The 13,226-nt window shown below is 49.9% G+C and overlaps 1 protein-coding gene across 6 annotated transcripts in view; it reads left to right on the top strand.

Annotated features, from left to right (window-relative positions):
• NDRG4 (NDRG family member 4) overlaps positions 1-13,226 on the top strand; it is a 230,300-nt gene that overhangs the window by 45,018 nt on the left and 172,056 nt on the right. For 5 of the 6 annotated variants that reach the window (XM_063945837.1, XM_063945833.1, XM_063945835.1 and 2 more), the window contains exon 2: positions 9,959-10,050. The exons of the other annotated variant lie outside the window; for it this stretch is intronic. In XM_063945837.1, coding sequence (XP_063801907.1) covers positions 9,991-10,050 — 60 coding nt within the window. In that variant the 5' untranslated portion in view covers positions 9,959-9,990. The remainder of the gene's footprint in view (positions 1-9,958; positions 10,051-13,226) is intronic. 6 annotated transcript variants of the gene reach the window in all.

The following is a 13,226-nucleotide window of genomic DNA, read 5'->3' as shown; positions in this document are numbered from 1 at the left end:
GGGGGTCTGCGCCTGTGCGGTTAGCTAAGACTACACATGCACAGCGCCCATTTCTGGGGAAGGTGTGAGGGAACCTCTGCCGCTGCGGGGACCACTCTCGGGAATGCATCACATTCCGGATATTGGTAAATCTGGCAGCTTGGCATCCTCCTTGGAAAGCGCTGGGTACAGGTGGCAGTGGAGGGATCGCAGCAGGTATCGGGGATCCCTCCTCCTTACATTCAGGTGTTACTTATTTTCTCTTACGTCCTAGAGGATGCTGGGGACTCCGTAAGGACCATGGGGTATAGACGGGCTCCGCAGGAGACATAGGCACTCTAAAGACTTTAGAATGGGTGTGCACTGGCTCCTCCCTCTATGCCCCTCCTCCAGACCTCAGTTAGTTCCTGTGCCCAGAGGAGACTGGGTGCATTACAGGGGAGCTCTCCTGAGTTTCTCTGAAAAAGCTTTTGTTAGGTTTTTTATTTTCAGGGAACGCTGCTGACAACAGGCTCCCTGCATCGTGGGACTGAGGGGAGAGAAGCAGACCTACTTAAATGATAGGCTCTGCTTCTTAGGCTACTGGACACCATTAGCTCCCGAGGTTTGTAACGCAGGTCTCACCCTCACCGTTCGTCCCAGAGCCGCGCTGCCGTCCTCCTCACAGAGCCGGAAGATAGAAGCCGAGTGAGTATTAGAAAAAAGAAGACTTCAAAGGCGGCAGAAGACTTCAGATCTTCACTGAGGTAACCGCCGCGCGCTATTGCTCCCACACGAACACACACAGTGGGCACTGTAAGGGTGTAGGGCGCACGGGGGGGCGCCCTGGGCAGCAATATGAATTTCAAAGGGACACTGGCAGATGTATTATATACCACAGAGGCGATATATTAATAAACCCCCGCAAGTATAAATCATTTGAGCAGGACCAAAGCCTGCCGGTGAGGGGGCGGAGCTTGATCCTCCAGCACTAACCAGCGCCATTTTCTCCACAGCACGCTGCAGAGAAGCTGGCTCCCCAGACTCTCCCCTGCTGAACACAAGTACAGAGGGCAAAAAAGAGGGGAGGGGGGCACATTTAATTGGCGCAGTGAGTGTATTATATATTTATATAAAAGCGCTGTACTAACCGGGATTTATTCCAGTGTCCGGTGGCGCTGGGTGTGTGCTGGTATACTCTCTCTCTGTCTCCCCAAAGGGCCTTATCGGGGATCTGTCTCTTTATATAGATTTATCCCTGAGTGTGTGGGGGTGTCGGTACGTGTGTGTCGGCATGTCTGAAGCGGAAGGCTCATCTAAGGAGGAGGTGGAGCAGATGATTGTGGTGTCTCCGTCGGCAACGCCGACACCTGATTGGTTGGATATGTGGAATGTTTTAAATGCAAATGTGGCTTTATTACATAAGAGAATGGACAAAGCAGAGTCCAGGGAAAAAGCTGGGAGTCAATCCATGGCTTTGACTGTGTCACAGGGCCCTTTAGGGTCTCAAAAACGTCCCCTGTCCCAAGTAGCAGACACTGATACCGACACGGAGTCTGACTCCAGTGTCGACTACGATGATGCGAAGTTACACCCAAGAGTGGCCAAAAGTATTCATTATATGATTATTGCAATAAAAGATGTTTTGCATATCACAGATGACCCCTCTGTCCCTGACAAGAGGCTACACATGTTTAAGGAAAAGAAACCTGAGGTAACCTTTCCCCCATCTCATGAGCTGAACGCGTTATTTGAAAAAGCTTGGTAAACTCCAGACGAAAAACTGCAGATTCCCAAGAGGATTCTTATGGCGTATCCTTTCCCTGCACAGGACAGGGTACGGTGGGAATCCTCGCCCAGGACGGACAAGGCTTTAACACGCTTGTCCAAGAAGGTGGTGCTACCGTCTTACGGGTGCTTTGCTCAGATCGGCAATAGCATCGGCTTGGGTTTGTAGCGCGGTAGCAGCTTGGACAGATACCTTGTCAGCTGACATTGATACCCTAGATAGGTATACCATTTTATTGACCTTAGGTCACATTAAAGACGCAGTCTTATATATGAAAGATGCTCAGAGAGACGTTGGGCTGCTAGGTTCGAGAGCCAACGCTATGGCAATTTCTGCTAGGCGAGCCCTGTGGACCCGCCAATGGACGGGTGATGCCGACTCAAAGAGGCATATGGAAGTTTTATTGAACCCCTGGCGCACTATATTACTAGATGCTGTTTCTATTGTTGAATAAATGGAATGAATATGTTGGTTGTAACACAACACTGACGATATTTATTAAAATACAATCCCCAGCTGGGAATAAATAAAAACAAACAAGTATTAAACATATACACACAAATGTGGTGGATGGGAAGGAACCCAGTGCTTTCATAAAGTGCTTTCCGTGCTTAAAGTCCTTCTTATTTATAGAAGAAATCTCTCACCATATTGCATAGCCGCGGTGGGCTAGCTTTTTGAAGAGATAGCTATGGTCCTAGGCTGAAATGCCCAGCACCACCGCAGCAAGCGTCAGCTTCCTAGTCACTGGTTCCCCGATCTCCACCACTTCTGTCCTTTATCCAAATAACGCGTTTCGGTCTTTTATTGGCCTTTCTCAAAGGCCAATAAAAGACCGAAACGCGTTATTTGGATAAAGGACAGAAGTGGTGGAGATCGGGGAACCAGTGACTAGGAAGCTGACACGCTTGCTGCGGTGGTGCTGGGCATTTCAGCCTAGGACCATAGCTATCTCTTCAAAAAGCTAGCCCACCGCGGCTATGCAATATGGTGAGAGATTTCTTCTATAAATAAGAAGGACTTTAAGCACGGAAAGCACTTTATGAAAGCACTGGGTTCCTTCCCATCCACCACATTTGTGTGTATATGTTTAATACTTGTTTGTTTTTATTTATTCCCAGCTGGGGATTGTATTTTAATAAATATCGTCAGTGTTGTGTTACAACCAACATATTCATTCCATTTATTCAACAATAGAAACAGCATCTAGTAATATAGTGCGCCAGGGGTTCAATACCACTCTTTTTCTTGAATCTAATGTTGGAGATTTGTGTTTATCTCCTTTGTTTTTGAACCTGGGCAGCACTCTAATACTCACTGCGCTCATTTGAAAGTACCATTACTTTTCTGCATATGGAAGTTTTGCCTTACAAGGGTGAGGTTTTATTTGGGTAGGGTCTCGCGGACCTGGTTTCCACGGCTACCGCGGGTAAATCTTCTTTTTTGCCTTATGTTCCCCCACAGCAAAAGAAAACTCCACAATATCAGATGCAGTCCTTTCAGGCGCATAAGTCCAGAAGAGGTCGGGGATCTTCCTCCTTCCTCGCCAGAGGTAAGGGTAGAGGGAAAAGAATGCCTGCTACGGCTAGTTCCCAGGAGCAGAAGTCCACCCCGGCTTCTACTAAATCCACCGCATGACGCTGGGGCTCCACTGAGGGAGTCCGCGCCGGTGGGGGCACGTCTTCGACTCTTCAGCCACGTCTGGGTTCAGTCAGACGTGGATCATTGGGCGATGGAAATTGTATCCCAAGGCTACAAGCTGGAATTCGAAGACGTGCCTCCTCGCCGATTTTTCAAATCGGCTTTACCAGCTTCTCCCCCAGAGAGGAAGATAGTTTTAGCTGCAATCCAAAAGCTGTGTCAACAGCAAGTGATTATCAAGGTTCCCCTAATACAACAGGGGAAAGGGTACTATTCAACCCTATTTGTGGTCCTGAAACCGGATGGCTCGGTCAGACCCATTCTAAATTTAAAATCCCTAAACCTGCACTTGAAAAAGTTCAAATTCAAGATGGAATCGCTCCGGGCAGTGATCTCCAGCCTGGAAGGGGGGGATTTTATGGTGTCACTAAACATAAAGGATGCATACCTTCATGTCCCCATATATCCTCCTCATCAGCGTACCTTAGATTCGCTGTACAGGATTGTCATTACCAGTTTCAGACGTTGCTGTTTGGGCTTTCCACGGCCCGAGGGTTTTCACCAAGGTAATGGCGGAAATGATGGTGCACCTGCGCAGGCAGGGAGTCACAATTATCCCGTACTTGGACGATCTCCTGATAAAAGCGAGATCGAGCGATCACTTGCAGAAAAGCATGTCGCTCTCCCTGAGAGTGCTGCAGCACCATGGCTGGATTCTAAATCTACCAAAGTCACAGTTGGTTCCAACGACTCGGCTATCTTTCTTAGGCATGATTCTGGACACGGAACAGAAGAGTGTTTTTCTCTCGATGGAAAAAGCCCAGGAACTCCAGAACATGGTCAGGGACCTGTTAAAACCAAAGAGAGTGTCAGTACATCAATGCACTCGAGTACTGGGAAAAATGGTGGCGACCTACGAGGCCATCCCCTTCGGCAGGTTTAATGCGAGGACATTTCAGTGGGACCTTCTGGACAAGTGGTCGGGGTCCCATCTTCACATTCATCAGAAAATAAGCCTGTCCCCCAGGGCCAGGGTGTCTCTCCTGTGGTGGCTGCAGAGTGCTCACCTTCTAGAGGGTCGCAGGTTCGGCATTCAAGACTGGGTTCTGGTGACCACGGACGCGAGCCTCTGAGGATGGGGAGCAGTCACAAAAGGAAGACATTTTCAGGGACTATGGTCAAGCCAGGAGGCTTGTCTACACATCAACATACTGGAATTAAGGGCCATATACAACGGCCTACGACAAGCGGAGAATCTTCTTCGCGACCTACCGGTTCTGATTCAATCAGACAACGTCACAGCCGTGGCTCATGTAAACTGCCAAGGCGGGACAAGGAGCAGAGTGGCAATGGCAGAAGCCACCAGGATTCTTCGCTGGGCGGAAAATCACGTAAGCGCTCTATCAGCAGTCTTCATTCCGGGAGTCGACAACTGGGAAGCAGACTTCCTCAGCAGACACGATCTCCATCCAGGAGAGTGGGGACTTCATCAAGAAGTTTTTGCAGAGATAACGAGTTTTTGGGGACTTCCTCAAATAGACATGATGGCGTCACGCCTCAACAAGAAGCTGCGGAGGTATTGTGCCAGGTCAAGGGACCCTCAGGCAGTAGCGGTGGACGCCCTGGTGACACCATGGGCGTTTCAGTCGGTCTATGTGTTCCCTCCTCTTCCTCTCGTCTCAAAAATATTGAGAATCATAAGACGAAAAAGAGTGCAGACAATACTCATTGTTCCAGATTGGCCTCGAAGGGCCTGGTATTCAGATCTTCAGGAGATGCTCACAGAAGATCCGTGGCATTTTCCTCTCAGGGAGGACCTGTTGCAGCAGGGGCCCTGCGTATTCCAAGACTTACCACGGTTACGTTTGACGGCATGGCGGTTGAACACCGAATCCTAGCTGGGAAAGGTATTCCGGAGGAAGTCATCCCTACTCTGATAAAGGCTAGGAAGGAGGTGACGGCGAAACATTATCACCGTATCTGGAAGAAGTATGTATCTTGGTGTGAAGCGAAGAATGCTCCTACGGAAGATTTCCACCTGGGCCGTTTTCTCCACTTTCTGCAGACAGGAGTGGATATGGGCCTGAAGTTAGGCTCCATTAAGGTACAGATTTCGGCCCTATCTATATTCTTTCAGAAGGAATTGGCTTCTCTCCCAGAAGTCCAGACTTTTGTAAAGGGAGTGCTACACATCCGGCCTCCTTTTGTGCCCCCAGTGGCACCATGGGACCTTAACGTGGTGTTACAGTTCCTAAAATCTCATTGGTTTGAGCCTCTTCAAACAGTCGAATTAAAATTTCTCACTTGGAAGGTGGTCATGTTGTTGGCCTTGGCATCTGCAAGGCGGGTGTCCGAATTGGCGGCTTTGTCTCACAATAGCCCCTATCTGATTTGCCATGTGGATAGAGCAGAGTTGAGGACTCGTCCTCAATTTTTGCCCAAGGTGGTTTCATCGTTTCATATGAACCAACCTATAATGGTGCCTGTGGCTACGGGAGACTTGGAGGATTCCAAGTCCCTTGATGTAGTCAGGGCCTTAAAAATGTACGTAGCCAGGACGGCTCGGGTTAGGAAAACTGAGGCACTGTTTGTCCTGTATCAGAATCAGAATCAGAATCAGCTTTATTGGCCAGGTATACTTGCGTATACTAGGAATTTGTCTTCGGTTTGCTATACAACAGCCAAGTAGGTAAGCAGGTGTGTGTGTGTGTGTGCGTGTGTGTGTGTGGGGGGGGGGGCAAGTTAAGTTACACAGATAGGTATACCGTAGGGACACAAGTTAGTTACATGTACGTCTAGTCAGTCAATGTTCAGGAGTTCAGCAGGCGGACCGCTTGGGGAAAGAAACTTTTGGGGCTTCTAGTGGATCTGGCGGGGACAGCCCTGTAACGCCTGCCTGAAGGAAGCAAGTTAAACATGCTGTGGCCGGGTGTAGCTGGTCTTTTACTATCTTCATTGCCCGCTTTTTAGCTCTGGACAAGTAGAGGTCCTGGACTGAGGGAAGGTCGGCCCCGATGATCTTCTCTGCGGTTCTGACCACCTTTTGGAGCCTGCATCTGTCCCTCGCGCTGGCGGAGCTGTACCATACGAGTATCGAGGAGCACAGTACCGATTCCACAATCGCGGAGTAGAAGAGGAGCAGAAGCTTCTGTGGGATGTTGAACTTCCTTAGTTGCCTGAGGAAGAACAACCTCTGCTGCGCTTTCCCAACAGTGGCATCAGCGTTGGACCCCCATTTAAGGTCCCTGGAGATTGTGGTCCCTAGAAACTTGAAGGAGTCCACTAGCGATACCACACTGTCAGCAATCGTTAGCGGAGGTGCACTAGATGACTTCTTCCTGAAATCCACTATCATCTCGACAGTTTTGAGGGGGTTGAGCTCAAGGTTGTTGTGGATGCACCACTGGGCCAGCCGGTCTACTTCCCGTCTATAGGCCGATTCGTCCCCATCCTTGATGAGGCCGATGATGGTGGTGTCATCAGCGAATTTGATGATCCTTACTGATTGCGCCTCTGAGGTACAGTCATTTGTGTACAGGGAGAAGAGCAGGGGTGAGAGGACACAGCCCTGAGGGGCCCCTGTACTAATGGACCGCGCTTGAGAGGTGAATTCCCCCGCTTTCACCACCTGTGTCCTATCTGTCAGGAAGTCTATTATCCAGGCACAGGTAGCTTCTGGGACCCCTAGGCGAAGTAATTTGGGGTGGAGGATGCTGGGGACGATTGTATTGAAGGCCGAGCTGAAATCGACAAACAGGACCCTCGCGTAGGTACCGGGAATGTCTAGGTGCTGTAGAATGTAGTGCAGGCCCAGGTTGACTGCATCCTCGACACACCGATTCGAGCGATAGGCGAACTGCAGGGGGTCCAGTTGGGGGCCAGTCACAGTTTTCAGGTGATTCAAAACCAGACGCTCGAACGTTTTCATGACCACAGACGTCAGTGCTATCGGCCTGTAGTCGTTCAGGTTCGTGATAGTGGGTTTCTTGGGGACCGGGACTATAGTAGACCTTTTGAGGCAGGAAGGGACTTTCTGTAGCTCCAGCGATTTATTGAAGATCTTGGTGAATATGGGGGCGAGCTGACCCGGACATGCTCTTAGGGCAGATGGTGACACTCCGTCAGGACCCGGAGCTTTCCTGGTTTTGGCCCTTTTGAACAATGCCTCCACCTCTTCTTGGGTGACTTGCAGTGCCTGGGGTTGGCCGTCGGTGTTCGGGGCATCGTAGAGGTGATTGTTTGGGTTGCAGGGGACTTCTTTTGCGAACCTGCAATAAAAGTGGTTCAGTTCATCTGCAAGGTCTTGGTGCATGGCGGTGGACTTTGATGTTTTCCTATAGTTGGTTATGGAGCCAACAAGGTTGGCGCTCCTGCTTCTAAGCAGACTATTGCTCGCTGGATCTGTAACACGATTCAGCAGGCTTATTCTATGGCTGGATTGCCGTTACCAAATTCGGTAAAGGCCCATTCCACTAGGAAGGTGGGCTCTTCTTGGGCGGCTGCCCGAGGCGTCGCGGCTTTACAGATTTGCAGAGCAGCTACTTGGTCGGGTTCAAACACCTTTGCAAAATTCTACAAGTTTGATACCCTGGCTGATGAGGACCTCATGTTTGCTCAATCGGTGCTGCAGAGTCATCCGCACTCTCCCGCCCGGTTTGGAGCTTTGGTATAATCCCCATGGTCGTTACGGAGTCCCCAGCATCCTCTAGGATGTAAGAGAAAATAAGATTTTAAACCTACCGGTAAATCTTTTTCTCCTAGTCCGTAGAGGATGCTGGGCGCCCGTCCCAGTGCAGACATATTTCTGCAAGACTTGTATATAGTTGTTGCTTACATAAGGGTTATGTTACAGTTAAGATCATTCTTTGGCTGATGCTGTTTTGTTCATACTGTTAACTGGTGGCGTATATTCCAGGTTATACGGTGTGGATGGTGTGGGCTGGTATGAATCTTAGTGATTTTCAACCTTTCTCAACTCGCGGCATGCCTAACAAGACTTTAAATTCCCAAGGCACGCTATCAGTTACCCACGGGGGGAAAAAACACATTGGCCCCCACAGATATCAAATACATTGGCCTCGACATTTATCAAGCACATTGGCCCCCACAGTAATTAAACACATTGGCCCCCACAGGTATAAATCAAACACACTGCCACCCCATACATTACCCAGACATACCCCTCGCTCACCATCACTATCTGAACTCATACCCATATATGTGAATATTCTGCTTAATGTCTGCATGTTCTGTATTTGTTTTCACCCACTCATATCTGTAGGTTTTGCAAAAAGTGTTTTGCACTATAGTTGTCTGTATGTTCTGCATTATAATCTGTATCATGTTTCCACCCCCATCTATACAGTATGTCCAGTATTATGTGCCTGAAACCCCCCTCCCTCTGTATTGCCAGTGATGTGCCCCTTAATATGGTGCAGTGATGTGCCAGCTCCCCACTGTACTCTCAATAGTGTGGTCCCCCTGTTGTATTTATATTAGTGAATGCTCCTTCTCCCCCTCCGTTTTCCCAGTACTGCGTCTCCCCCCCTCCCCATGTATGGCCATTAATGTGCTTCTCCGGCCCTTCAAACTCCCTGCCTACCCCAGGTAACTTACCTTGTTCTGCTCTGTCTTGACAGCCTGTACCCTACTTCACACTTAAACTCACCAGACGCGCGGGTCTCTTCTCTTCTGTGACAGCACGGCGGCAAACATTAGGCATCAGCGTCGTGCTATGACGTCTGCGCGACACTGCTCAGGGGACAGAATTGACTACGGAGCGGGGAGCGGGCTCCCCTTCCCCTTACATTCCAGAACTGCTTCCTTTATGGCCCGGAGGTCGCCGGCAGCGTCTCATTAGTAATGAAGCTAGTAGTTCCGCCACTGGGTGGAGCACTATGCAGGGCATCTCTGGTGGCCGGTGAGCAGCAGGCTGCGGCACACCTGACAACCGCTGGCGGCACACTAGTGTGCCGCGGCACAGCGGTTGAAAAACGCTGCCTTAGATTAACAAAAATCCTTTCCTCGTACTGTTCGTCTCCTCTGGGCACAGTTTCTCTAACTGAGGTCTGGAGGAGGGGCATAGAGGGAGGAGCCAGTGCACACCCATTCTAAAGTCTTTATAGTGCCCATGTCTCCTGCGGAGCCCGTCTATACCCCATGGTCCTTACGGAGTCCCCAGCATCCTCTACGGACTAGAAGAAAAAGATTTACCGGTAGGTTTAAAATCTTATTATTCCTGGCGAACCCCCGATATGGGTGTTTTCAGGGATATAGCCACAAATATACTATAATAAATGGCTCCCAGTTATCGTTTTCAGTCCTTGCCACATACGTCAGACATCTCTATCATTTTATATCTATTCTTATTGTATAATTCTGTCTTGTTGTTTGTAGCCCTCACTGTAAGATCCGCCGGGCTGTTTTATAACACTCGGCGTCCTGTAATGGAAATGTCCCATCACGTAACATGGAGCTCCAGGCTCAGATTATATAGGGGTCTTTTTATCAATAATGGCATGCTGCAATATTGGTGCCTTTATGTGACGTCTGTGTCCTGCCGTTCTCCAGGCTTGCTGCTGCCAGAATTCAGCGGTTCTGGGATGAGTGAGCTGCGATTCCCTGAAGAGAAACCTCTCCTAAGAGGACAGGACACCGAGATGGTGAGTGTCCGTTATACCCCTGTGTCTACACCCATGTAATCCTTCTGCACCAACATTGTATACCATGGGTCTATAATCTGCGGCCCTGCAGCTGCTTTGTAACTACACTTCCCAGCAGGGGTGTATCTTCCTATTGGCCAGGAAGGCACTCGCCAGGGGCGCCAGTCGAGGAGGGGCGCCATCCAGAGGTGCCACCCGTGGGCAGTAGGTAGATTCATGTTTAGAGGCAGCAGCTTTCCCCCCACCCCCCGTGTAGTTCCTCACCAGCAGGGATGCCCAGTAATGATCACAGTATGCAGTAGCAGCTGCTGGGAGGTGTAGTTTACAGTATGTAGAGTTTCTTGTCTGTATTGTGGTGTGGTGCTGGACCCCGGCGCCAATTACAATGGCTGTTGCTGCATTCTTTGATCATTAATGGGCATCCCTGCTGTTGAGGAACTATATGGAGATGGGGAGATACTGTAGCTGCCGCCTCTAAAAGTGAATCTACCTAAAAGTGCTGCCTTTAATAGTAAAATCAACATGGGGGAATACGTGTATCTGGCACTGTGGGGGCATTTGAGTGTCCGGAACTGTGGGGGCATATGAGTGTCTGGTACTGTGGGAGCATACATGTATCTGGCACTGTGGGGGCATACATGTATCTGGTACTGTGGGGGCATATATGTGTATCTGGCACTGTGGGGGCATACGTGTATCTGGTACTGTGGGGGCATATATGTGTATCTGGCACTGTGGGGGCATTTGAGTGTCCGGCACTGTGTATGCATACGAGTGTCTGGTACCGTGGGAGCATACTGTATGTGTATCTGGCACTGTGGGGGCATACATGTATCTGGCACTGTGGGGGCATATATGTGTATCTGGCACTGTGGGGGCATTTGAGTGTCCGGCACTGTGTATGCATACGAGTGTCTGGTACCGTGGGAGCATACTGTATGTGTATCTGGCACTGTGGGGGGCATATGTGTATTTGGCACTATACTCGGAGGCATTATGTGTATCTGGCACTGCACTACTGGGGTCATTATGTGTAACTGGCACTATACTGGGGGACATTATGTGCATCTGGCACTATACTCGGGACATTATGTGTAAGAAGAACTACTGTGGGTAGTGGGGGTCATTCCGAGTTGATCGCTCGCTGACGATTTTCGCAGCACAGCGATGAGTGTAAAAAACGGCATTTCTGCACATGCGTATGCCCCACAATGCGCATGCGCGACGTACAGGTACAACGAACGATGTGGTTTTGCACAGGCTCTAGCTAAGATTTAAGTCGCACTGACGGCCCAGAGTGATTGACAGGAAGTGGCCGTTTCTGGGTGTAAACTGTCCATTTTCAGGGAGTGTTTGGAAAAACGCAGGCGTGCCAGGGAAAACGCAGGCGTGGCTGGGTGAACGCTGGGCGGGTGTGTGACGTCAAGTCCGGACACGAATAGGCTGAAGTGATCGCAAGCGCTGAGTAGGTTCAGAGCTACTCTGAAACTGCACAAATTGTTTTTGCAGAGCTCGGCTGCACAAGTGTCCGCACTTCTGCTAAGCTAAAATACACTCCCCAGTGGGCGGCGGCATAGCGTTTGCACGGCTGCTAAAAACTGCTAGCGAGCGATCAACTCGGAATGACCCCCCATTGTGTGTAAGGCTGCTAATTGTGTGTGTGTGTGCATGTGTAGGAGGTGTGATTATATATTTATAGTTTGATATCATAATATAAAATTTGTTAGGCCACACCCACTTTCCCAGGAGCGTGCAAGCCTTCCCATATATATGGGCACTACTGTGTGGCATAATGTGTATAAGGGGTAGTACACAGTGGCGTATCTATAATGGGTGCAGTGTGTGCGGTGCACACGGGAGCCCACACCGCACACACTGCACCCATTTCTCCTATACTTTCCTTTCCAGAGTCCATCGCTGACTGTGTGTGGGCCCCCTCCTCCCCTGTAGCCGTCACCGCCGCTGCTAGCGCACTGAGTACTAGAGACTCTGGCATTGTACAGCGCATGCGTAAAACTTCAAAAAAATGGCGTGATGGCGTATGCGCTGTAGACTCTGGCACTGTGCCAGAGTCTATAGCGCTCAGAGCGCTAGCAGCAGCTGTGACGGCTACGAGAGAGGAGTGGGCCCACACATGGAGTCTGGACACGGGTCCCCTCCTCTCTAGAGACGCCCCTGGTACTACTGTGTAGCATAACGTGAATAATGTACTGTACATTACTGTGCTGTGTAATGCGAGTAAGGCACACTATTGTGGTGTCATTTTAATTGGGGTACTGTTGAGTGGCCACGCCCCTTTTTTGGCACACGTGCCTTCCCTATTTCAAATATGGGGGTGGGGCACCAGTCCTTTACTTTGCCAGGGGCGCTCGGACCCCTAAATACACCCCTGCTTCCCAGCATGCTCTGCCTCAGATTTAGCATGCCTTAATAGCAAAACTGTGGCAAGGCATGCTGGGATGTGGTGTTCCACAGCAGCTTGGAGGGTCACAGGTTGAAGACCCATGTTGTATACAGTCCTCTGGCGGCTCTGATGGAAGCCATGTGGGTTCCGTAGTTTGCGGAGAGGAGTGCTATGTGTGTACATATGTAGCTCCGCTAGGTCTGGCTGGTTTCGGATAACAAGCGTGTCCTCTAATAAGTCTCCGGCGCTTATGTTGGAAATATTAGGGACCCCTACACATTCTTTCTCCTGATTTCTGGAACCAGGACCGGCTGTTCACTAAAATATGGGGGACCCACACGCCACACCCCACCATATTTCTGGAACCAGGATCGGCTCACACAGCCCGGTGCTGGTTTTGCTTTTGGGGAAGGACCCCACACTGTTTTTCCAAAAAATGTTACCTCTCTATTACACTTACACCACACAAGCCTGCACGGGTCGCACTGATGCCAAAAGCAGGGGCAATGATTTGGTGCACCGGGGAGCGATGCTGGAGTGAGTTTGAGCGATTACCCCAAAACAATTCTTAGTAAATGTGCGATTTGCATAGGTACCAATGTTATGTTCTCCAGCATGGTCCACAGGGTATCCACAGGATAACATTGGGATATGATGAAGCGACAGCGGATTTGCACCAATCGGTCAAAGCTTTCTGGCCTCCCAGGATGCAACGGGCCCGTCCATATATCCCCACCTCCTGGCTCAGGCAAATCAGTTTTTTGTTTGGTGC

This window comes from Pseudophryne corroboree, chromosome 11 (assembly GCF_028390025.1).
Source record: "Pseudophryne corroboree isolate aPseCor3 chromosome 11, aPseCor3.hap2, whole genome shotgun sequence".
In the NCBI taxonomy this organism is placed as follows: Eukaryota; Metazoa; Chordata; class Amphibia; order Anura; family Myobatrachidae; genus Pseudophryne; species Pseudophryne corroboree.
Note: the sequence above shows the minus strand (reverse complement) of the source record. Positions and strands in the feature narration are given on the sequence as shown.